We start from the raw sequence: 24,011 nt of genomic DNA, 5'->3' as shown, positions 1-24,011 counted from the left end.
GGCCTTGTATTTGTTCAGACCACTTCACTGTTATCACATTCAGTTGCGTTTCATCAGGTTCCATTTGGGCTGAGGTTTGCAGCCTGACGGGATGCCGCATCACGGAATAGAGCTGCATGTCTGTAAACACACGGGAGATATGTGGGACATGCTTATAGAATATTCTCCCGAACTCCGTGTTGTATGCTCCTCATTTATGTCTGCCCCTGCACACCCCGGTTTACATTTCCTGTGTCAAGGGTCAATCATTGGTGGCTCTAGAGTGGTCAGAAGGTTTATTCCATAGGGGAAAGGAAAGAGTTGTGGGTAAAGCAGTTCTGGCCTCTGACTGTTCCTATATAGTTCACATTGACTCTCCCTCCCTCCCATCCCCGTCTTTCTCCATGTTTCCCCTTGATGCCCTGGATCTTTCTTTTCTGTGGATAACCTTTATGATGTAATTGCATCAGTGCCCACTCTGTTTCTTCTGGTCATGCAGCTTGGCATGGAGTGTGGCACCCAGGGTCATCCTCTTGCAGTGAAAGATCACAAGGAAAGGGAATGATTAAGATATACCATTGTGCATCCATTAAGATATATCTCTCTGGGCCTGGAGGACTGACTAAATAACCGTGTGGCTGGATTCTCTCTCTCTCTTTCTCTTGTTCTCGCTCTCTGTATTAATTTTCTCTTTTCCCGCTGCTGCACTCCTGCCCCTGGATCTCTAGGTGGCAGTGGGAGATATTGTCAAGGTCACCAATGGGCAGCACCTCCCAGCAGACATGATCATTTTGTCTACCAGGTCAGATATCCTGAGTGGGTGTGCAAGGAGGGTTCTGCTAAACTGAGGCTCTGGAGAAAGATTACGATGGCGGCTTTTGTTGTGGTCATTGTTAAAAATGCTTCCAGGGCCTTCCAAATAATAAAATCCAAATCTCAACTAAACAGCCTTTAGAGTTAAGCAGTTTCAGTTTTGCCTGATGTCATACCGTTCCCCTCTCACTGTTCTGTTGCTTCAGACCAACACAGCTGCCCACCTGACTAACCTGCTTAATACTATTTCAAAAACAGGGATTCATTTTTAGTGTACCTGTTGTAATAGACGCTATCATACTTTGGTCTTGACTTAAAGAGTCAGCTTGGTGTAGTGGTTAAGAGTGGTGGCTTCTAATATGGTGATCTGGGCATGATTCCCTGCTCCTCCACATGTAGAGCTCCACGGGCAGCCAACTGGGTGGCCTTGGGCTAGTCATAGTCCTGTCAGAGCTGTTCTCACAGAGCAGTTTCTCTCAGAGTTCTCTCAGCTCCACCTCCCTCACAAGGTGCCTGTCGTGGGGAGAGGAAGGGAAGGTAATTGTTAGCTGCTTTGAGACTCCTTCAGGCAAAAAACCAACTCTCCTTCTTCTAAAGAACACAACCAAAAAGGGCTGGCAATCATTGCTCTAAAATTCCCTGGGCTACTCTCAATGTGGAAGGTGAAATATATAATTTACAAGAATTATATGAGTCTATTATGCCCTCAACAGATGGCCCAGGCTAGCCAGATCTTGTCAAATCTCGGAATCTGAACAGGGCTGGCCACCGAATAATCCAGGATCACTGTATAGAGGAAGGCAATGGCAAAACTACCTCTGAATGCCTCTTGCCTTCAGAAAAATGCAGGGTTGACATAAGTTGGCTGCAACTTGATGGCATTTATCTGCATCCGTATTATATCAGAGGCAGCTGAGTCACAGGAGCCAGAGAAGAGCACAGAGAGAAGTTTTCCCACACTAGTATCAGTTTCCTGAATAGATGAGAAGGAGCCGCATCAGTCATTTTGCAGATTTGGTTCTTCCACTCAAATTTCGCCAGAAGCACCTCCCACCACCTCCATCTAGTGTTCATTTGTGGAGGGAGAAGGGATGGACACCAGCAGAGAGAACTTGTTGGAGAGGTTGACATGACAATACAAATGTCACAATCCCTGAATTGTCTTGGGAGGTCATCCCATGATGCCAATGGGACATGATAGCTGGGAATGTGGGGCTTGTATGGGTTTTTAATTGAGTGTTCTGAGCTTCCCGCCACTTAATTATAAGGACAGGTGCCCATTAGGTGATTAATATGAGGGCTATGATTTTTTTTCCCCAAGTGCTTAGTAGAGCTATTTTAAAAACATTATTTCCCAGTTCGGTGTAGTGGTTAAGAGCGGTGGCTTCTAATCTAGTGAGCCAGATTTGATTCTCTGCTCCTCTACGTGAAGCTTACTGGGTGACCTTGGACTCAGCACAGTCCTGATAGTTCTCACAGAACAGTCCTGTCAGAGCTCTCCCCTCCCCACCTGCCTCACAAGGTTTCTGTTGTGGGGAGAAGAAGGGAAGGCAATTGTGAACCACTTTGATCAGGTAGCAAAAATCAGGGGATAAAAATCAACTCAGCTTCCTTCTAAAATTTATATCTATACTTCTAGACTGCCCCTCCCCACAAGTGGGCTCAGGGTGCTTTACAACAGTAAATTAAACATTTAAAACAATAAACACAGTAAAATGTAATAAAACACAGTCAAATTATACAGGTCTCCAGTCTGCCACTGCCCAGCTGGAGATTTCGAGTTGTGGCAGTTATGACGAAATTGAGAGGATTCACTCAGTGACTAGTCCCCACCGCATTGTGATATTGTGATATCGTGTAAATTGAGCCCCATATCCCTTTTAGCTCTTTGTCCTGCCTTGGATCGCTTCTTAGTCACGCTGCCTCATTATTGACATGAAACAGGGTAGAGATATTTATGTTTTTTGCAACAAAAGCCTCAGTTCACCAGAGTCTGCATGCTCTCTTTGCGGTGTTTTTCCTAATTCTGGATAAAGCGTTTCTTGCCTTAATTTGTTTTTGTCTGTGTGCCTATTTTATAAAAGATCCTTACTCTACAAATAAACACCCAATCCAATGAATAGTTTGTGTGCGGGGGAAATCAGTTGTCCCATTATTCTGCCAATCTGGTGGGCATTTATTGTCAATTCGCTCGTTTTGGCAGGCTGTTCTTTGCAATAGACTCTTGCTAGAGCTTGGCACCGATCGATTGTCTGGTGGATAGATAAAGAGAATGTTCTTGTGCTTTTCCAGTGAACCCCAGGCCATGTGCTATATTGAAACGTCGAATCTCGACGGGGAGACGAATCTTAAAATTCGACAGGTAAATCCAAAATGGTTTTCTTTCCGTTTTTGCAAGCTGGTGAGAGGGATAGCAGAGGGACTTGTGCTGTTAGTCAAGAAGAGGGGCAAAGCTAAATGCCTGAATGTTGGCTTTTCTAGTCAAGTAGCGCTGTAAATTTATCCTAGTTGCCTTCCGTGGCCTGACAGAAAAGCCTGTGAGCAAATGGGAGGAGGGCAAGTATTTTTTTAATTGGACTGATTTGTTTCTGTTTTTTTCTTACTTCTTCTTGTGTTGCATAGTTTTGTGAGCTGTCTCGCATCCCCACTCCCCTAGATGAATGAATAATATCTTCCTCTGCAGAATTATAGCCACAACCTTAGAATGTGCATCTCCTTTGGCTGTTGGGACAACAGAACAGAGCAGGGTTTGGTTCACCAGACCTGGGCTGTGATTGGGCAGCTACTGTTGACCTCATATTTCATCACTGTTAGGAAACTGTTAATAAAACCGAGGTCAGCTGTGCGAATAGGTAGAGGTTGGAATGAGCGGTTTGTCTTCCTGCACACTATGCAAAACCTCTGGATTTTACCACAAACCTACTTTGCAGATTTTTTTGGTGGTAAGAGTGGTTCTAGGAAATGCCTCATCTTGCTAGGCTTCCTGAAGCCTGACTCTAGTATCTTTAATCTGTTTATTTATTTAGGACTACTCCTAAATTTCCATAACATTCAAAGCATCTATCAAACATAAAAACATTTATTAAAATCAAGGCAAAAGTGTGAAATCCAAATAAAAAGAATAAAACATGATTTTTATTTTTAAAAGTGGTTCAGAAAGAAGGGAAAGATTAAAAAAAAAAACTAAGCAGAAAGCAAAGGCACTAAAATTAACCCTTGGCAAAAAGAAGGGAAAGATTAAAAAAACTAAGCAGAAAGCAAAGGCACTAAAATTAACCCTTGGCAAAAAGAAGGGAAAGATTAAAAAAACTAAGCAGAAAGCAAAGGCACTAAAATTAACCCTTGGCAAAAAGAAGGGAAAGATTAAAAAAACTAAGCAGAAAGCAAAGGCACTAAAATTAACCCTTGGCAAAAGAAGCAGGTCTTCCCCTAATACCTAAAACTGAACTGGGCAGTACCCAGTGAGCAGGTTTGGGGAAGGTCTTCTAAGCAAGTCCAGAGGAGGGTAATGAAAATGGTGAGGGGTTTGGAGACCAAGACGCATGAGGAAAGGTTGAGAGAGCTTGGTCTGTTTAGCCTGGAGAGAAGACGATTTACTTGGGAAGGTACAGGCCCATAGAGGAAGGGCTCTGATTCTGATCTTCATTGATGATCTGGGCATGCAAACCACCTGTAGGTACTCTGATTCCAGGCCATTTAGGTTTTAAAAGGGAAGGACCAGTCCTGTGAATGGTGTCCAGAAACAAACCAGCAGCCAGTGAAGTTCTGTACAAATGAAAATGTTGCTGAATGAATATGTGTTGATTTAATTGTTTCGTCAGAGACCCGGAAAAGAAAATCCCATAACTCAAGTAGGAGGGCAGATTCTTTGCATACCAAAGGTTCTAGGTTTAGTTACCAGCTTCTCTAGATCTTGTATCTCAAGTAGTTTGAGAACCTGAGATTTTAAATAGCTGTTGACAGCTGGAGCACATTATTTGGGAGTTCCATGGACCAGTATTCTGATTCAGTATGATATGCTATTACATAGTCATATGCTTTTCTGTAAGGCATGATAAATGAACAAATGATGATTTGATGGCCATGATTCCTGATAAACCTGATAAAGCTGTTCTAACCGAGCAATAATATCAGGGCTCTCTCAGCCTCACCCACCTCACAGTGTGTCTGTTGTGGGGAGAGGAAAGGGAAGGTGACTGTAAGCCCCTTTGAGCCTCCCTCGGGTAGAGAAAAGCAGCATATAAGAACCAACTCTTCTTCTTCTTCCTTGCAGGGCTTGACACAGACTGCTGGTCTTCAGTCGAGAGAAGAGCTGATTAAAGTGTCTGGGAGGATTGAGTGTGAAGGGCCAAACCGCCATCTTTATGACTTCACTGGAAACCTGCGTTTAGATGGCCAAAGGTATTTATTTAAGAATGACTTAAATTCTTTTACTCTTTTCAAAAACCTTGTTTGAAGGCAGGCATAAATAGGGCACTTGCCCAGGCCATTTGCACAGCTGAGTGTGTGTGTGTGTGGGGGGGGGGGGAGTATTCCCTCAATGTGGTGCCCCTCTCCCCTGGGCTTCTTACTTGGAGCTCTGTCCTTAATTATGGCACCATGGTGCCCATGCTACAGTCTTTCCCTGGTAGCTACATCACTTCCTGCCTTTGGCAGTTGTCTTCACTTGCTCCGCTCCTGGTGACCGACCTTGACTATGCCCCATGGCCTTAAGAGCTTGACCCAGCAGCAGGACTGGACCTCTTCTTTCAGCCTCTGTCTGTGTAGCCCAAAGTTCTTGTATTCTGAGTAACACCACTGCCAAGGTCTACTGATACTGCTCACCACCCTCTTCCTACTGTGCTGGCCCCAGGCCAAACCCACCCCACTGACAGGTTAGCAGCCTCTGTCCTCTTCATGCCTTGTGCCTCCAGATCCCTTCCTGGGATATAGCCCACCCCGTGCAGGAGGGCAGAGAATTCCATGTTCCTCCACCACTCTCTGTTTGAGAGTTTTATTATTGAACTAGTACTCCAGGGAATGGTAGAGGACAGGAAGGCCTGGAGGATCATTGTCCATGGGGTCGCGATGGGTCGGATACGACTTCGCACATAACAACAACAAAGCAAGCCCGCTGTATGAGTAATACAGCGGGCGCTAGGCACTTACTGTTTCGTGGGGCTCCCTCGGGCGGCGGGGCCTCCCCGGGTGGTGTTGTTTTGTCGGCGGCTCGGTCAGGCTGTGGCTCACCGCGTCAGGCCGCCGGGCAGGGAGCCCCCGGCAGCCGCGCACTGCGGGCGGCCTGATGCGTCGGAGGCCGCGCGGCTCGCAGTTGCTGGGGCTGGGAATCGGAGGGACCAATCAGCAGGCGCTATGGGCCTGCCGATTGGTACCTCCGATTGTTTGTCCGGAGGAAGGGTTCAATCTGGACCCTTCCTCATCACAGACACATCCCGCCCAAGAACCCCTTAGCCTTTTATTTAGTCCGTGGCGCCCATGGCGCCACGGGCAGTATTAAGATATTACAGCAGGGGAAACTTCTTGCAGGTCGCTTCAGATAAAGATGGTGGCCGAGGCTGAGGGAAAGTGACTTGTGTAAAGTTACCTAATAAGTTTGGGGTCGCAGTGGGATTTGAACCCAGGACCGCTTACAAAGAAGCTCATTTTCTTAGCCAGTACACGACACCAACGTCAGACTGAGCATCACTCTGCAAAATGTCACGTATGCCTGCAGTGACAGTACAGCTCTTTTGCTCGTTCATTAACTTCTCCACGGTGTTAGTTTCATAGGGGAGCATCTCAGAGACCAAGAAAATGTTAGGGGTAAAATCTTCTGAGAATCAGAGCTGGTATTTGCTGAAGGGAACGGAGCTTTTGACTCCCGAAAGCCTGTACCCCGTCAAAATCTTGTTTGTCCCTAAGGTGTTGCTGGAGTTGAAGGTACCTGTTCCAGTGAATTGAGCGCTTGTTTTACTGGTTGGATAATGCCTATTTGTTTCAAATTTTCAGGACCTCTTTTTTAAAGGCTACATTTCTGACACTGCAGCTCTTTTGCCTTTCAGTTCGGTTCCAATTGGACCTGATCAGATCTTACTAAGAGGTGCACAGATAAGAAACACACAGTGGGTTTTAGGGATAGTCGTCTACACAGGACACGATACGAAACTTATGCAGGTAAAGTAGCCTTTTTGCCAACAGTATTGATTTGTTTACTTGCTCCCATTGTTAGTGTCTCTTGCTTGCTGAGATCAAAGCTGGATTACACAGTTAAGGACAGTAGGGGGAAAAAAAGAATCTGGATGACAAAATTAGAGAACGGTGCACTAGAAACAGTGTCACCATATAATGCAGGCGTGTACAAAACGGTGGCCCTCCAGATGTCCATGGACTACCATTCCCATGAGCCCCTGCCAGCTGGCAGGGGCTCATGGGAATGGTAGTCCATGGACATCTGGAGGGCCACGGTTTGCCCACCCCTGATATAATGTGAAGAAATAGTGAAATTAGACTGAAATACAAAATTAGAAAACAGTGCAATAAAAAATACAAGGAACAGAACAATGAAAACTGCTAAAACCTTCCTACTGTAAAATTGCTCTTAATACTTATCCTTTTTTCCCCATGAGGATGTCCAGCGTTTTTTGACCTTTGTTATTTCAGCGAAGTGTTTGGTTGTTGGCTTTTTGACTGGCCTTTATTGCTGTAGAATCATAGAACCATAGAATCATAGAGTTGGAAGGGGCCATACAGGCCATCTAGTCCAACCCCCTGCTCAACGCAGGATCAGCCCTAAGCATCCTAAAGCATCCAAGAAAAGTGTGTATCCAACCTTTGCTTGAAGACTGCCAGTGAGGGGGAGTCACCACCTCCTTAGGCAGCCTATTCCACTGCTGAACTACTCTGACTGTGAAAATTTTTTTCCTGATATCTAGCCTATATCGTTGTACTTGAAGTTTAAACCCATTACTTTAAACTGTACTTTTAACATAGCCTCAAGATGCACAAATGAGCAAGTAGAACATTCCATAGCACAGAGCTAAGTGCTACCACATGGTCATTACTACAGTCTAGGTATTCGCAATTCGTTTTGGATAGCCTGAAGAGTACCCAAATCAATGTTCATTCGGACACTTTTTTGACAAATCTGGTTTGAATTGCCTTCCCCTTTAAGCTAAACTGCTCAAGCCAGCCTTAGCTGAATTGCTGAACTGTGATTCAGGCGCAATTTGACATGGCTATCCACTTTTATCATGCTTAGGTAGGACAATTTAAAGGGATCAAAATGTGCCTTTTCCATCTATTCCGTAGTCCAGGGAGGTGAGGGTTTGAGGCAGAGGCACCAAATTCTCAGAATACCTGCTGGAGCCTCTACTCAAAAGAACTCCCAAATCTCAAAAAGGTTGGTCTAGGGGGTCCAATTCCACAGGCACCCAAAGAAAGTGTCCCCATCCAATCTTCATTGTTTCCAATGGCAAGGGGAAAATCAACAAGAACAAAGAATCTTTTCCTCATTGCCACTGGAAACAATGAAGGTTGCATCGGGGCACCCTCTTTGGGTGCTTGTAGAACTGGCTCCCCTGGAATCTTCTGGATCTTCTGGAATCTTCTGGAAATCTTCTGGAAGATTCTGGAAATATGGGGGTTCTTTTGACCAGAGGCTCCTGCAGCAACGCTGCAAATTTGGTGCATCTACCTCAAACCCCTGCCCCCCAGACCACAGAATAGATGGAAAAGGGATATTTCCCCTTGACTTTAATGGCACTGAAGAACTTTGGATTTGGCTGAATCAGTTTGGCTGAATTGAAGCCAGGGAAGGTGGCTGAATTGAAGCCAGGGAGGGGTGCTTTGGGTGTTTTGGATTGGGGCCAAATCCAGAATGGTCTGAATTTTGTTTTGGGGCACGCCTACTACAGTCTAATCTTCATGGGCAAAATGTGCAACTCTGCTGAAGAGTGACAATTAAAACACAACCCAGTATTCTTTTTATTGACATCAGTATTTTGTGAACAAAGTAGCACTTGATAGAGAGGCTGATTCTGTGAAGGCTCAAGGGGGTGGCAGGTTACAGTGGATGAGTGATAGGGTTGTGAGTGTCCTGTATAGTGCAGGGGGTTGGACTAGATGACCCAGTAAAAGCTAAGCAGGGTTGACCTTGGCTAGTATTTGGATGGGAGACCTCCAAGGAATGCCAGGGTTATGATGCAGAGGCAGGCAGTGGCAATCCACCTCTCAGTGTCTTTTGCCTGGCAGTGAGACCATCCTAGGATTTCCTGGCTACTCTACACACATGCCATGCGATAAATATAACTAATAAATACAGAGAAAAATGAGCCATTTCCCCCCCGCAGTAGACACGAGTTTGGTATAACGCCTGGTTCCAGCCTCAGGATTTCTTTACAAAGCAGCTGCTCCTGTCCTTTGGAATGAGTTCAGCTAATGAGTCTTCCTTTATGGAAAAGATTTCAAGACCTGTGTTTTCTCCCCCCAAATTATGCTTGCGTTCTTGCTCCTTTGCAGAATTCAACCAAAGCTCCCTTGAAGAGATCAAACGTGGAAAAAGTGACCAATATGCAGATCCTCATTCTGTTTTGCATCCTCGTTGTCATGGCTCTTGTGAGTTCTGTGGGTGCCTTATTATGGAACAGAACCCATGGCAAAGTCATCTGGTACCTTGGCTCAAATGGTAAGCAGGAGCACAGCGGCATGATGACATGATGCTAGTTAATACAGTGGCATGACGCTAGTTAGAGATGCCTTGCCAAAAACAGGGGGAAACATAGGTAAGTGCAGTGGCTTTCAACAGGGGTAGTCAACCTGTGGTCCTCCAGATGTTCATGGACTACAATTCCCATGAGCCCCTGCCAGCATTTGTTGGCAGGGGCTCGTGGGAATTGTAGTCCATGAACATCTGGAGGACCACAGGTTGACTATCCCTGGTTTACAAAACAGCAATAGATGTCCTAACACACATTTTGTCTGATCATTCATGGGCCGTAGTCAGTAGATCCCTGGGCTTCATGAGAAGAGCATCTAAACAAAGGCTGGCCAAACTGTGGCTCTTCAGATGTCCAAGGACTGTTGGCAGGGGCTCATGGTAACTGTAGTCCCGTGGGCTGCTGGACAGATACTTGTTGCACACCTGAATGGAGATTTGGCTGCAGACAGTGCTTCGTGGATCTCACAGATGTCAAATGAAAATGTAGGCGGAAGGTTCTGAAAATGCTATCAGGTGAGTCAGGCCTACAAGCAACAAAGGAATACCTCTGAATGCCTGGCTGGCAGCCAGAGACATTGTGAGCTCTCTGCTGTTGATTTAGATGTGGTTGCCAGTTGCGTGGGTCTGTGGGCAAAGCTTTGATCACCAGGAAGGGCAGCAGATCTCCTAGGAGGCACGTAGAGCACTCGAAACATCCTCTCCGGAACAGGCTTCAGTGTTCACTTCTGGACAGAACGCTCTTTGCCCTCCTAATGGTGCCTTGTTGCTAATTTTTCTTTCTCTTAAAAATAGTTCTGCCAAAATTAGAACAGGAACAAAATGAAAGGCTAGACAGTAAATTTACTAAAAATGGGTTGGGGAGAAACTGAGATGGTGACATAGAGGGGGGGGGGAGGTGTCATGGTCTAGTCTGATTTCATCAGGAAGGAAAGCAGGGTCAGGGCTTGGATGGGAGACCTCTCAAGAAGTCTCCACGGAGGTGGGCAATGGCAAAACACCTCTGCTTCTCAGTCACCTTGAAAGCCCCTCGCTGGGGTCGCTATAAGATAGTTGTGACTGGATGACTCTTAAGTATGTGTGCCAGAAGAACCAATGGAAAGCCATTTGTGTCCTGTGGTCTGTGACCAAGTCTGAGAACCAGCGTGGTGTAGTGGTGAAGAGCGGTGGAGAACCGGGTTTGATTCCCAACTCCTCCATATGCAGCCAGCTGGGTGACCTTGGCCATCCCCAGTTCTCTCATAGCTTTCTCAGCCTCACTTACCTCACAGGGTGTTTGTGGTGGGGAGAGGAAGGCAAGGCAGTTGTAAACCACATTGAGACTCCTTCAGGAAGTAAAATGTGGGGGACAAAAAATCCAAGCTCTTCTTTTTCCTCTCTCCTCTTTGGCCTATATGAACCTGTCAGACCGTTGAGCTCTTTCCTGAATGGTCTGGGACCCCTGAATCTGTGGGTCTGCCCCTCTTGCTGTTCCCCTCCAAAGAGCATAAGGATCAAAAGATCAGAACTTGCTCAGGATCCCCAGCACGAAAGAAGTAAGATTGGTCTTGACCTGATCCAAGGCCTTTTCAGCCCTGGCCCCAGCCTGGTGGAAGGCTCTCCCTGGTGAGATCAAGTCCCTCTGAGACCTTAAGCAGTTCCAGAGGGCCTGTCAGACAGAACTGTTCTGCCAGGACTATGGAAGAGGCCAGACATTTAACACCATGGAAATGCTGGTCTCCCGGCCTAAGAAACCCCAGCCATAAAATCTCTGACTCACCCAATATAACCAAATCCACCCTCGGTCAGACATTTTAAAAATCAACTTATTTAAATTTATATATATTGTTTTAACTATGCAACTGTATCATTTCCATGTTTTATTTTGTTGTTACCCCAGAAACCAACTGGGAAGGGCGGGCTATCAAAATAATCTTGTTTATTATAATTATTCCCTCCCTTTCTTGGTGCATCTGGTGATTGCAGAGGGAGCTGTTTCCCCAAAGCAAAACGCCACCCCCTCCCAAATTATAACTTACCCTAGGGAGGAAAACTCTAAAGTTGCCTCTGTCTTCTCCCTGGAAGAAGCAAGGAGCAGCTTGGATGCAGGAAAAGAGAGACACCCATCCAGAGCAAGGGCACAGGTGTGTACATGAGAGGGAGGAACAGGTGTTCTCATTTCCCCATAGCAGGTGCTCTCATTTCCCCATCCCGAGGGTGTGTGGCTTCTTCTGCTTTGCAGGAAAGAGAAGCAGGAGGGAAGTTGCAGCATTCAAGGGAAGCTGCAGCCAGCAGCACTGGAGGAAAGGCATGGAACGGGAGAGGTACTGCTAGGGAGGAGAGAGCTGGTTGGCAGCTGGTCCGTTGCACTTCCGTCCTTTCCTCTTTAAACAGTCCATTGTTCTCTAGGGGGAGACCTGACTTCCGGACTCTACCACCCACAGAAAATGATGGCGCTTAAAAACTGAAAAAGCAGAAGTGCTGCAAATTGTTTGTGGGCTGGATCGTACCTCCCTCTCTGACCCTGCTGCCTGGCACGGGGAGGGGGACTTCCCATAAGTTGTTTTAACAGGGTGTTGATTATTGTTTCCATTGATATAATAACAACATTCTCAATCTTTTAGAAGAACAGTAGTCATGTCCTTGACTTTCTGATATGGAATTAAAAGCACGTTTTTTGAAGTGCACACCGTTAGCCAGAGACCTACTTTTAACTGTTTGGATAGTGGGCGGTTACTCCCGAGTGACCTTCTGCCCACCCTAGTGTAGAGGGCAGGTTAATAATGTTTTATTTGCTTCTGTTGATTCTTTTGAGGACTCCTTGTTGACTTACTGCTACTTTGGGCTTTTTTTGAATTAACTCAAATTTCCATATTTACTTTACTTTACTTATTTTATTTATATACCACTCTCCCTGAAGGCTCTCATCTTGGAGAATGTGATTTGTAATTATGGTGTTTCACAAGGAATACATGGGTTTTCAACCCCCCCTTTCCCCGCCCTATTTATTTACAGAGCTTTGGGGCAGCCATCTTGTATATATCATAGCTGAAACAGGGTCTTCATGCAGTATTAATGCAGAATTCATCTTTGGGAGCTGTGGGTTTTCCCAAGAGACAGCCTATTCAGAGTCCTCTCCTCCTTCTGTCCTGCCCAGGCAGGTTTCCTCTTGAGACTATCTGAAGTGCAATCTCAAGCCGTCTCAACCAGTGTTTTGGGAAACCCTGGGATTTCTTGACAGTCCCGAAAAGAATTCTCAAATGGGTGGGAGTTAATTAATTTGCAATATATTTTTTAAAATTGTTAAACATTTATCGAGTGATATAACCATATATGGTCATGTTCACCTCCCCCCCCCCAATAGCCAATGATGGGCCTGGAGGGGGTGGGAAGGGGAGGGGCCCTGGGTGAGCACGTACACAGCTATGCTTCCCCATCCTGTTCTGCATGACTGCACCACTATTTCTTGAAGCCTGAGGAAAGTTTCAGGGGTTTCTCAACAGTAAAAAAATTGAGAAAGGCTGCCATAACATGTAGGAACTTCCTCCTTGCTGGGTCATCAATGGGCAGTGGTTTAGCTGACACTTTAGTGCGGAAGGTTAAGTAAACTCTTGCCTTCTAATCCTGCTTTTCAAAGGATGTTTTGATCTTCCAACCCATGTGATCCTTCAGCCCACAAAGCTGATGCTCAACTAACCGCTTTCTTTTCACAATTTACATCAGTCCTACCTAGTAAAGTCTGATGCTCACTTGCGTGTTCCTCTTATTTAAAGTAGCTTTTTGGAGAGTATGGTTAAGGATGTGTAAGCGCTTGCCTCTCCAGTGACTCTCTCTTGTCCATGTTGGCCCACAGAGGCGCTGTCTGTCAACTTTGGGTATAATCTACTCACCTTCATAATCTTGTACAACAACCTCATCCCCATCAGTCTGCTGGTGACTCTGGAAGTAGTGAAGTTTACTCAGGCTCTTTTTATAAACTGGGTGAGTACAGGGAACTTAAAGGGAGGGATTCACACGGGAAGCAGCACAACAAATTTAGAATCCAGGGGCACCTTTAAGACCAACCAAGATTTATTCAAGCTCATACCTTGAATCAGGGGTAGTCAAACTGTGGCCCTCCAGATGTCCGTGGACTACAATTCCCAGGAGCCCCTGCCAGCGAATGCTGGCAGGGGCTCCTGGGAATTGTAGTCCACGGACATCTGGAGGGCCGCAGTTTGACTACCCCTGCCTTGAATAGACCTTGGTTGGTCTTAAAGGTGCCCCTGGAATTTAAATTTGTTTTAATGGGAGGGAAACATCAAATAATGCTTTAAAAACGCAGAAAACCTCATTTGTAAATATGCACTCGTCTTCCAGCTGCCAGTCACAGCTACAAGGTGTTTTCCTTTTGAGATCATTTTTCAATATGGGAAAGATCTTTCTATGTACACAACGAATTCCGAGACCAAAGTTGATCGGTATACAGAAATAGCACATGGCACATTTCTTTTCAGACTGTACCATTTCTAGATACAAGTGAAGCAACTGCAGGTTTGATCCTTCCATCGTGGGAAAAAAAAATCCTGTATACGGACAGCTAGCATGTATGTGATAAAACTTCCAGCTTGGCTTTCTCCATAGCAAGCAGAAATTGCGTGTGCAAAATATGTTTGATATGGTTGAAACACAAGATCCTCCACCTACATTCCTGGAAAAGCTTTTACATGCTTGAGTCAGCCTTTGTGGCTTTATTACCTAGTAGGTCATACCTATTATGCACAGGTTTGTTTTTTTACCTATGCCTCACTCTAGCTGCCAAATGAGGACACGCTTCATGCATGCGATGAAATGGGCTGTAGTCTGCAAAAGCTTATAAAATTTGTAATAGGCCACAAGACTATTAAAAAAACAATTTTATATTAGTGCTGTGTGATTGTGGAAGCCCCATGAAAGAAAGAATTCCATTTCATTGTCCTTGTGCTTCCAGTATCCTGTCTTATGAGCATGCATTAATTAATACAGAATGCCCCACTGCCCTGATTCTCTCAGTTACTGCCCTGGAATATCTTGAAGCCAGCTCAAAGCCAGAATATGTAACTTGGGGCATGCATCAGTACCTGGTTCATCTGCCAGCTCTGCCGTGAAAGGGTGAAGGTGAATGAGTGTATCAGAAAGGTGTCATTTTGTGTATAGGGATTGGATGGGAGCTGATAAAACCCATGAGTGTGGCTTCCCTGTTACTGTGCGTGGTGTTTTGACCATCCCTTGTGAATGGCAATGGGTTGGAGATGGCACATTGCACACAGTGTGCTGTTTTCCCACAATGGATGAGCTTTATCTGAAAGACTGACTGGACGATCAGTGACGTGAGCCTTGCTCTGCCTCTGATTTCACACAATCCGCTCTGGGAAGGAATTGGGGCAAACTGGAACGGAATATGCTATGAGGACCACTGAAGATTCAAATGTCGATTAAATGTCATGCCTTTTGCTTGCTTTCCCCCTTCTTCCAGGACATAGATATGTATTATGATGAAACAGACACACCGGCCATGGCCAGAACTTCAAATCTTAATGAGGAGCTTGGCCAGGTGAGATTGGTAGCCTGTGCTGCTGGGATGGAGCGCTTGCGTGGAAAGAGAATTAAGGGGCCCAGAACTTGGTGGTTCAACTTTTGCAATCGGTAGATGGGCTGGAGGTGTCAGGGGGGCCAGCACTGAAGCTGCAGATTCCTCCCACTTCACTACAATGAGCCATAAGATACCGTTGTCTCCATTCTGAAACTTCACATTACTGTGGAAGTGTGCCCAGTAGGGCAATGCCCGATACAGTAGGTCATGGTACTTTTTGCTCCTTGTGCGGCCTTTGTGGGAGCCTACAAACAGTGTCATATAGCCTACCCTCTTCATGTTCAGCTGAAATCTCCCCTGAAAGAGGAAGTTTTACATTCTCAGCCACTCTTTGGTGTGCTTTTTGGTCCCCCTGTGAATAGAGCTCTGTCTGGAAGCTGCAGGACAAGGCAAGAGCCATTGGTCAGTGATAGAGCACACGCTTTGCAAGCAGAAGGGAGCAGTTTCAGTTCCCAGCCAGGAGATGCAGACCTTTGCTTGAGAACCTTGAAAGTCCACTGCTTGGATTGCAGCTTTGCTTCTCTCAAATATTGTTCTCAAATATTGTTTGCCTTTATGATGCTGACAGTTCTGGTGCCAGATAATGGGCTAGTGTCACATGATGCTTTTCTGCTAATCTGCATAACCTTAAAGGCACAGCATATAAGTGGCTGGTACTGCAACAATACTGAGTTAATTTTTTTTTTTTTTGCAAGTTACTTACCTTATTTTGAAAGAAAGTCTGTCCTTTTCTGGCCAGTTATGCCTGTTTTTGTTTCCTGTGATTTCCATGATTGAAACTTGTGAATTATACTTCATTGCATTTCATTTGTATTCTAGGTAAAATACCTGTTTTCTGATAAAACGGGCACCTTAACATGCAATATCATGAACTTTAAGAAATGTAGTATTGCTGGAGTAACATACGGGTATGTATCTTTGCAGCACACGCTATAGTAGCTTACTGGTCTAGTGTTAACAGAGTGACAGATTTTTTGGTTTTGATTAATACATAGTTTATACTGTAAAATGTTGGAGGGGAGGAGATATTCTTTTCCTCCAGATGAGGCTATAAAGTTGTGTTCTTCTCATCTGGATTTTGCAAGCAACTCAAATGTTAATGATAGCAGAATACAGTGGCTAAACTACATCTCTCTGGACTCTGATGGGGCAAATCTGGTCCCTTGGCCCTAAGTCATGGCTGATCTGAGAAATGAAAGAGATCAGCCTTTCTGTATCCTGGAAATATCCATTGTATTCAGAGCAGCTTATCACATTGGATACTTTTAATCTATGATCTTGGGAAAGAAGAGCATGAAGTCCATTCAAGTGGTGGGGTTTGGGATCCTTGGGTGGATGCATTTCAGATTGCAGGTTTCCAGTCCTACACTCACTTGGCCATGTCTTTCTGTTCTCCTACTAATTCAGAGGCTCCACTGGAGTCAGGTGAAACTTTTCAACTTATAATATGTACTCTTTTATTTTGGCCAGATGATTAATTAGTGGTGCTTCTTCCCTTTTAGTCACTTTCCAGAACTGGCCAGAGAATGTTCATCAGAAGATTTCAGGTAGGTAAACAATCCCTGTCAATAGTTTGAAATTATTCAGTGGGGAATTCCTTTCATTATGAACCTGAATTGTCAGGGGCTGAATCGGCCCCAGGCATGTGTCTAGAGTGATTCAGATGGTAGACATCTGGCACAATTATTTTTGGCAGCAACAGAACAAGTGTAGGAGAGGCAGCCAGAAGAAAGGGTGCCACGGAAAGAGATAAACCACATCACATCTGCAACTGATCTAAAGGAAGTATGTTTACCAGGAACAAGTTTATCCTGCCTTTCCAGTGGCCTACAACAAAGAAGATCCCAAGAAACAATCAGATTTAGGCATGATGCCTAAATAAAACTCCATTCCTTGCAACCTCTGAGGATACCCCATCTTCCGTGGGTCTCGAAACGGCATCTTCTAGATTTATTTTGACAAATGCTAAGGTGCTCCATTTCACAATAATTACTGCATTCATTTGTTTGGTTTCTTAAATCCTGCCTAGGGATTGCTAGTAGGAGGACATCGTCAGCAAAAAGCATTGTGCTAATTTGATCCTCCTCTAACAATGGAGCCATTGCATTCACTTTTGACAAGAAGGGACTCAGTTCATTTAAGTAGAGGGCAAAAAGTGTTGGGAGCTAAAATGCAATTCTGCTGCACTTCTTTTACCACAAAGATAAATTCAGGTGGGCAGCCGTGCTGGTCTGAAGCAGCAGAACAACATATGAGTCCAGTGGCAACTTTAAGACTGACAAAGATGGAGCTCTTCCACCAGGTCTGTGGTTGAGGCCAGCCATTTTATAACAACAATCCAATGACATCTCGGGCCTCCCTCCTGCCCTTTTGTTTCCCCTCTGATTCCTCCCTAGTCCAACATCTGGTGGGCCAGTGTGGTTATAAATCACTAATGGCTGGTGAAACAGTGGTTAATTGCAGTTTTGCAAGTCTTACAGTGGTAACTTTTGTAGGGCAGTTAACTTTATTGTTTTTATTGTGCTTTTTAGATTGTGTAAACCGCCCCGAGACACCATTCCGAGAGGGGCACTGTATAAATCCCTAAATGAATAAATAAAATGAAGAGTAGATTTAGATTACCTTTAATCTAAAAACATGGATTACCTTTAATTGTATAAAAAGAAGAGCTAGATAACTATGAGCTACAGTGGACCAATTCAGTTGAAAGCGGAGACGCTTGTGTTTGATCATTTATTCTGCAATATTTCAGCTTTGTGTGTGTGACATTATTTATTTATTTATTTATTTTATATACCGCCCTCCCCTGAGACTCAGGGCGATTTACAAAAAAACATAGAAAACAGTACATGGAACTTAGCTTTTCACATATCAGTAACATTAACATTAAACTATAACAGAGGTCACAGAATATAACACTGCAACAGGTCGAGAGCAGAAAGCATAAGTGGATCTCTGGGAGGGAGGGAGCAGGCACCCTGTAGATGTTGCTGGTCACCTGGTCTCAACCAAATGCCTGGTGGAAGAGCTCCCTTTTACAGACCCTGCTTGTTTTAAGTCATCTATAATTCTTCTCTTTATTGTGTTTGTAGCCAGTTGCCTCCTCCCACCAGCGAATCTTGTGAATTTGATGACCCAAGACTGTTGCAAAATATTGAGACTGATCATGTAAGTCTACTTTTCCATTATGGAAGGTTCTGTCATCTCCTGCTAAATATCCTTTCCTTTGGGTTGACTGTTAACTTAAGCCACTGGGCTGGTTCACATTTAGAGCAGCCCCTGGTATGAACAGTTCAGGGGAAGATGGGGATTGTAGCCCTGTTCTGCTCATGAGGAGGTGCCGTTTCTTGTAACTGTTGGTTCCATGTTGGGGCTGAGATGCAGTTAGACAGCCGTTTTCACAAATGCCACATTTGTGGGACTGCTTCTTTATTGCTCCTCACACACAGCACAGTTCTGTATCCTGCCCTTTTCCAGAGAGCTCTGGATATAGTGCAGGGCTTGCCTTGCCTCCATCCCCCCCTCCTTGTTAGCCACCCTGTGAGTTGGGTTAGGCTAAGAGGGAATGATAGGCCCAAGGTCACCCAGCAAGCTTCACAGATAATTTGAAGGCATGAGTTTGGTGACGGACCCTGAAGGTTCTCAAGAGCCTTGCGTGATCCCTACTTCTCTTTTGAGACAATGAGGTCTGGAATCCTAAATGCTTTAAATCCCAGCCAATATGGTTACTGGGAACCCTTGCCTTCTTCTGTTGCTCATTCTGGCTCTTTGCCTATAGCAAGTGTACAAATCTAGGCCGTTGTTCTGGAACCTGTAGGAGTCATGCAGCCCATCTGCTGTGAATCAAGAATCACATGATTTAGAAAAGACAAGTGGGTACTGCAAACCAGGAGGTCATATCAATGGGGAAGGGGGGTGGGGCAACAGTAATCTAGACTAACAGGTGTTGGGGCAGCGAAATAAATATCCAGCATTAACCCAAAGCTAATAGATGAAGTGCTGGTTAAAATTATTGTCACCATCTTGATTTAGACATTGGGAAATAAGGCAACCTGTCCTATACCATCCGCAACTACTGGGGCATTGAATGTTATCTCTGACGTGGAATTTTGAACATTTTCTTTTGGTGTGAAGCAGTGGAATAAATTAAGCACTGCCGGTGACATGGCACGTCAAAGGCAGAACAATGGTTGTGTGGTGGAGCTGCTGTGATAAGGCAGCCCCCATTGTTGCTGTAGAATCAGGTGGGTGGAATCCATTGTGCGCTGTGCAAACGTAAGGACAAAAGCAGACTGAATAATTGATTTCATGCGGGGAGATTATGAGGTGATCCCTCTAACTCTCCAGTGCTAGAGAAAGCGAGATTGTTCTCTTTTGGCTGATGAACCTTGAGGGGAGGGCGTGTAGTTGGACAGCTGTTATGCAAACCATAAGCACCCTCAGCAATTGGTCAAGAACTGAGACTGGCCCATTGGTCTGATCCAGTGAGGCTGTGCATTTATTTCTGGATGCGGTAAATCAGTTTAGTTTGGTTCCTGTGTTTGCTGGCCCAAACCCATCAAGAGGAACAAGTACTCTGGGGAGGGGGCTTCATCCCTGAGAGCTATAGTCAATTTAGGGAATGACATACAGACAGCTTAGGGGAAAGCAATTTGCTTATAATATTGCTGGGAGCCCTTTGTTGATTTATTAGTGTTCCTATATTTTTCCTTCAGGAGATGTCGCAGAGCATAAGGCAGAGAGGAGTGGTTTGAAATAGTGTTGGGAAAGCTAAGGTGTGAGAGAGGGAGCAATGAATCAGGGCTTTAATATTAAAATGGGAGGTTCCTGAATGACACCTGCCTGCAGGTTGCTCCCTCCAACCTAGAAATTATCCTATAATGCCAGATGAGCAGATCTGTGGGGTTATTGTGTAATGAGAGTTTGCAGTCACTCCATTCACAGAATGCACAATTCTTTAACGTTGCTGTACCAGGATTCTGCTATATACCTTGGGATTCTACACTATTAGTTTCTGGGTTTAAGTGTACTTGAGACGTATGCCCTGCAGTCCTTTTGCCCTAATCTGAGATTTGGGGGGGGGGGGGGGGAGGTGAGGACAAGGAACTTGACACCAGCTGTTTGTTGGCAGTTCAACACATGTTCAGAGATGTACATTCTTTCACAAACACAAGGCTTGCAAGGTGACTTGCAATGAACAGTTGTAAACAGAAACTGGACATAAACTGGACATACTTTTTTTCCCCCTTCTGTCCCACTTGTTTTGGTGCCCCAACATCTCCTGATGGCCAAGTTGATATAGCAGTTAGAGTACTGAACCCAGGATTTTGGGAGACCTTGGCTAAAATCTCTACCCTGAAGACCTTTAGAGAGCATAAATAAATTTATAACCTTGCATAAATCTAATTTTTTAAATATATATAAGTTTTATGTGAAAACCAAGGTAAAGGTATCCCCTGTGCAAACACCGGGTCCTGTCTGACCCTTGGGGTGACGCCCTCTAGCGTTTTCATGGCAGACTCAATACGGGGTGGTTTGCCAGTGCCTTCCCCAGTCATTACCGTTTACCCCCCAGCAAGCTGGGTACTCACTTTACCGACCTCGGAAGGATGGAAGGCTGAGTCAACCTTGAGCCGGCTGCTGGGATCGAACTCCCAGCCTCATGGGCAGACAGCTTCAGACTGCATGTCACTGCCTTACGCCTCTGCGCCACAAGAGGCTCATAAAATCCAAGGTAGCAAAGTCATAAATAACATGTGACAATAACCAAAACTCAGTTTAAATACCTGTAAGGGATATGCAAGCATGCAAATTACACGAGTTGTGGAAGAGGAGCCCCCGGATACTACTTGTTTTGCAGAATGGTCTTCTTTAGTTAGTTCTAAACCTTCTCATTAATTGGCTCTGTTTTACCACATAAATCTTGAACAGGTATTAAAAACATTTGCAGTTGTGGTAATGAGTAGAGAGTTAACAATGATTCATCTTAGCAGATATCCCTTTCTCAGAACTGTCGTCTTCAGTGCATTAGAACTAACTAAAGAAGATCAATTTTTGACTTATGTAATCAGCATGTTTTATACCTTCTATATGTATTAATGAAGCAAGTTAAATTAATTATCTGCTGTAAACAGAGGAGGCAGCCCCAGAATAATATAAATGATGTTACTTAAGCACTCTGATTCGTGTTCTATGCACTTGTTGCCAGTGACATTAAAGAGGAAAGAGGCAAAGAGGGCTATGGAGAAAAAGTGACTGGACCAAGAAGAGAAGAAAAAATTCTTAAGCAATTAGCTGTCTCTGTTCAAATGTTCTTTCAGCTCCCCCCACCCTTCCTAGGCAATCTGGACTAAACTGCTTGTGCATTTGCCCTTATAGTTTCACAATGAAAAGGGATGGAGACTTATTTTTTCTTTTAAACAAAGCATACATTCAGAAAGAGGGCTTGAGTATATGACAGGAATTTGGAATGGTAAAATGATTGCAGATTAGCTAAGAACACCAGTGGCCATCATTGTCTTGCTCCATGTAGTGGTCAGGGGTTTAGAAGCTCCCTGTGGTGTGACTCATTGGATTTAATTGGGTCTTGTCTTGTAGCCCACAGCTGATCACATCCGAGAATTCCTCAGGCTCTTGGCTGTGTGTCACACGGTGGTTCCTGAAAGAGACGGAAACAAGATCATCTACCAGGCTTCCTCTCCAGGTTGGTCATTGACTCCTTGCAAAGAAACAAGTTAACAAGACACCTTGATCCCAACCAGTTAAGACAATATCCCTTACTTGTGAGAAAGCCCTCAGAGGGCACTTTGCCACAGAAAGGACATATTCTTTTGTTCCAAAACACTGTTCTTCTGTGCTGTCTGGTTTGGCTGGCTTGCACAGAGCAGAGGTGTGGTTTGGTCATAGTGCAAGATTCATCCCCATCTTCTTGGTATTATGAAGAAGGCGTTGGGAAGTGCCATCAAGCTGCAGCCAACCTGTGTGGCAATGTGCTCACCCTGAGTTGGCACATCACAATAACCTACATTTAAGGATAAACTTCTGAGGTATCTCCAAATTACGTGCTTTGAAAACCACTAATGTAAGAAATGTTTGGAGATAACAGGTTGGTCCTGGGGTGGGGCTATAGCTCTGGTGGAACATCTGCTTGGCATGCAGAAAGTCTCTGGTTCAATCCCCAGCATCTCCAGTTTAAAAAATTAGGTAATGTGACAGGGAGCACTGCCAGTCCAAGTACTCAGTGATAGTTCAGTGGTTTAAGTCAGCTTTGCAAGTTAGAGCTAGCCTGGATGTAAAGCTCTCAGCCTCAAGAAGCGCAAGTTTATTACAGTTTGGAATTGTACTTAACAAATGCATACGCACCTGAAGGGGCAGAACTAGGAAGAAAGTCCCATGCCTCCTAACCAGACCTCTAGTGATATAAGTGCTTATGAAGACTTGTGTGACTGTGCACAGTAAATGGTCTTTAAGAATCAGGGCAATGCCAATCTCTCTTTATTGACAGACGAAGGTGCTTTAGTGAAAGGAGCAAAGAAGCTTGGCTACGTCTTCACTGGAAGGACTCCAGATTCTGTCATCATTGATGCGGTAAGAACACATCCGATGGGTTCGGACGAAGCAGTGCATTCTGGGAAAAGAGCATACAAAGGAACAGAGAGAGGCAGATGGAGCAAGGAATGCGATTAGCATAGGGCTGGGGTGGTGAAGTGTCCTATAGACAGGAAATTAGGAAGCCCAAAGCAAGCAGAAGAAAAGCATGGCCTCATGGTGACCCCACCTAAGGAAAAGGCAAGCACAGTCTTCCTTGGTGGTCTCCCATCCAAGCACTTACTGTAGCTGAGCCAGCTGAGCTCCCAGCCCCTGAGAAGCTCAGACTTTGGAAGGGTGTAACTTTGTTTGGGATCAGAATGTAAATTGTGGGATTGAACTGTGTCTTTTAAGCAGAAGAGCCAGCCCTGCAACTTGAGAGGGAGCTCTGTGGCAACTCCATAATGATCACAGAGGCTGTGCTTTAGCAGTGGGCTGTACTTGAAGAATTACCTTGAAATAAACAGGAGCAATGGCCAGATTGATAAGGACTTCTGTCAGTAGAGGGAGCTGTCTGCACATATTTAAAAGCATGCACATGAAAACAGAATGGTCCCCCCCTACATTTTCCCATTGCTCTGTATAGCTCTTCCTCATTAAAGCTCTGTTTTCCATCCCATGTTTTGCAGCTAGGTGAAGAGGAGACATTTGAGATCCTTAATGTGTTGGAATTTTCAAGGTAATAATATCAACGTTTTGATTTCCCCCTCCCCCCCAGTTTACCAATAGCTTTCTAGAGTTTGATGGAACAACTCAGATCACTGTTTCCCTTCACTGGCTAAAAGCACTGTTGGCAGGATCTTCCATTTAATCTACTAAAGAATGAGCAAAATAATCTCATTTGCAGTTAATTTGTACAGACAAGATTAGAGGGGGCGGTTCAAGTTTCCCCAGTTGTTGTGGCTTTGCAGTTCTCCAAGAACCCAGTGCACATTTGCGGCATAATAGCTTGCAACTTGAGTTGTGCGCTTTGGCTCATTTCGGCTGCCTCGGTGATCAACGAAGCCCGAAGTGGTGCATTGGAGGCCAGTACTGTGGCATGGAGAAGAAGGGTGGCGCGCCAGTGGGTGGCGTGCGACCACCAGTTGCCACCCCTCCCCTTCATGCCCCAGCGCTGGCCGCCTCGGGCACCAGTGATGACCAAAGTGGCAGAAGTGCACAACCCTCCTTCCAACCATAGGTTTTCCTTGTACGTATCATTGGTGTTTTCTTAGGGACCTGTTCAGTGACATTTCTCTTGGTACTTCCAATAGCGTTTCAGTCAGTGTCCTCCCAGATGTAGACAGTCCCTTTAAGCTCAGCAGGACAGACTTCCAAGCAGGCACAGTCAGGATCATTGTTAGGAATTTT

General features: G+C 44.9%; 1 protein-coding gene across 8 annotated transcripts in view; it reads left to right on the top strand.

The window, feature by feature from the left end:
* Positions 1-24,011, top strand: part of ATP8A2 (ATPase phospholipid transporting 8A2) — a 369,499-nt gene that overhangs the window by 80,561 nt on the left and 264,927 nt on the right. For 6 of the 8 annotated variants that reach the window (XM_077341743.1, XM_077341744.1, XM_077341749.1 and 3 more), the window contains 13 exons: positions 708-781; positions 3,085-3,154; positions 5,066-5,193; positions 6,834-6,945; positions 9,289-9,454; positions 13,317-13,444; positions 14,958-15,035; positions 15,894-15,982; positions 16,577-16,621; positions 18,167-18,242; positions 21,672-21,777; positions 22,579-22,661; positions 23,291-23,340. In XM_077341743.1, coding sequence (XP_077197858.1) covers positions 708-781; positions 3,085-3,154; positions 5,066-5,193; positions 6,834-6,945; positions 9,289-9,454; positions 13,317-13,444; positions 14,958-15,035; positions 15,894-15,982; positions 16,577-16,621; positions 18,167-18,242; positions 21,672-21,777; positions 22,579-22,661; positions 23,291-23,340 — 1,205 coding nt within the window. The remainder of the gene's footprint in view (positions 1-707; positions 782-3,084; positions 3,155-5,065; positions 5,194-6,833; positions 6,946-9,288; positions 9,455-13,316; positions 13,445-14,957; positions 15,036-15,893; positions 15,983-16,576; positions 16,622-18,166; positions 18,243-21,671; positions 21,778-22,578; positions 22,662-23,290; positions 23,341-24,011) is intronic. The other 2 variants (XM_077341751.1, XM_077341745.1) reach the window with 2 other exon arrangements.

Source organism: Paroedura picta, chromosome 6, assembly GCF_049243985.1.
Source record: "Paroedura picta isolate Pp20150507F chromosome 6, Ppicta_v3.0, whole genome shotgun sequence".
Classification (NCBI taxonomy): Eukaryota; Metazoa; Chordata; class Lepidosauria; order Squamata; family Gekkonidae; genus Paroedura; species Paroedura picta.
Note: the sequence above shows the minus strand (reverse complement) of the source record. Positions and strands in the feature narration are given on the sequence as shown.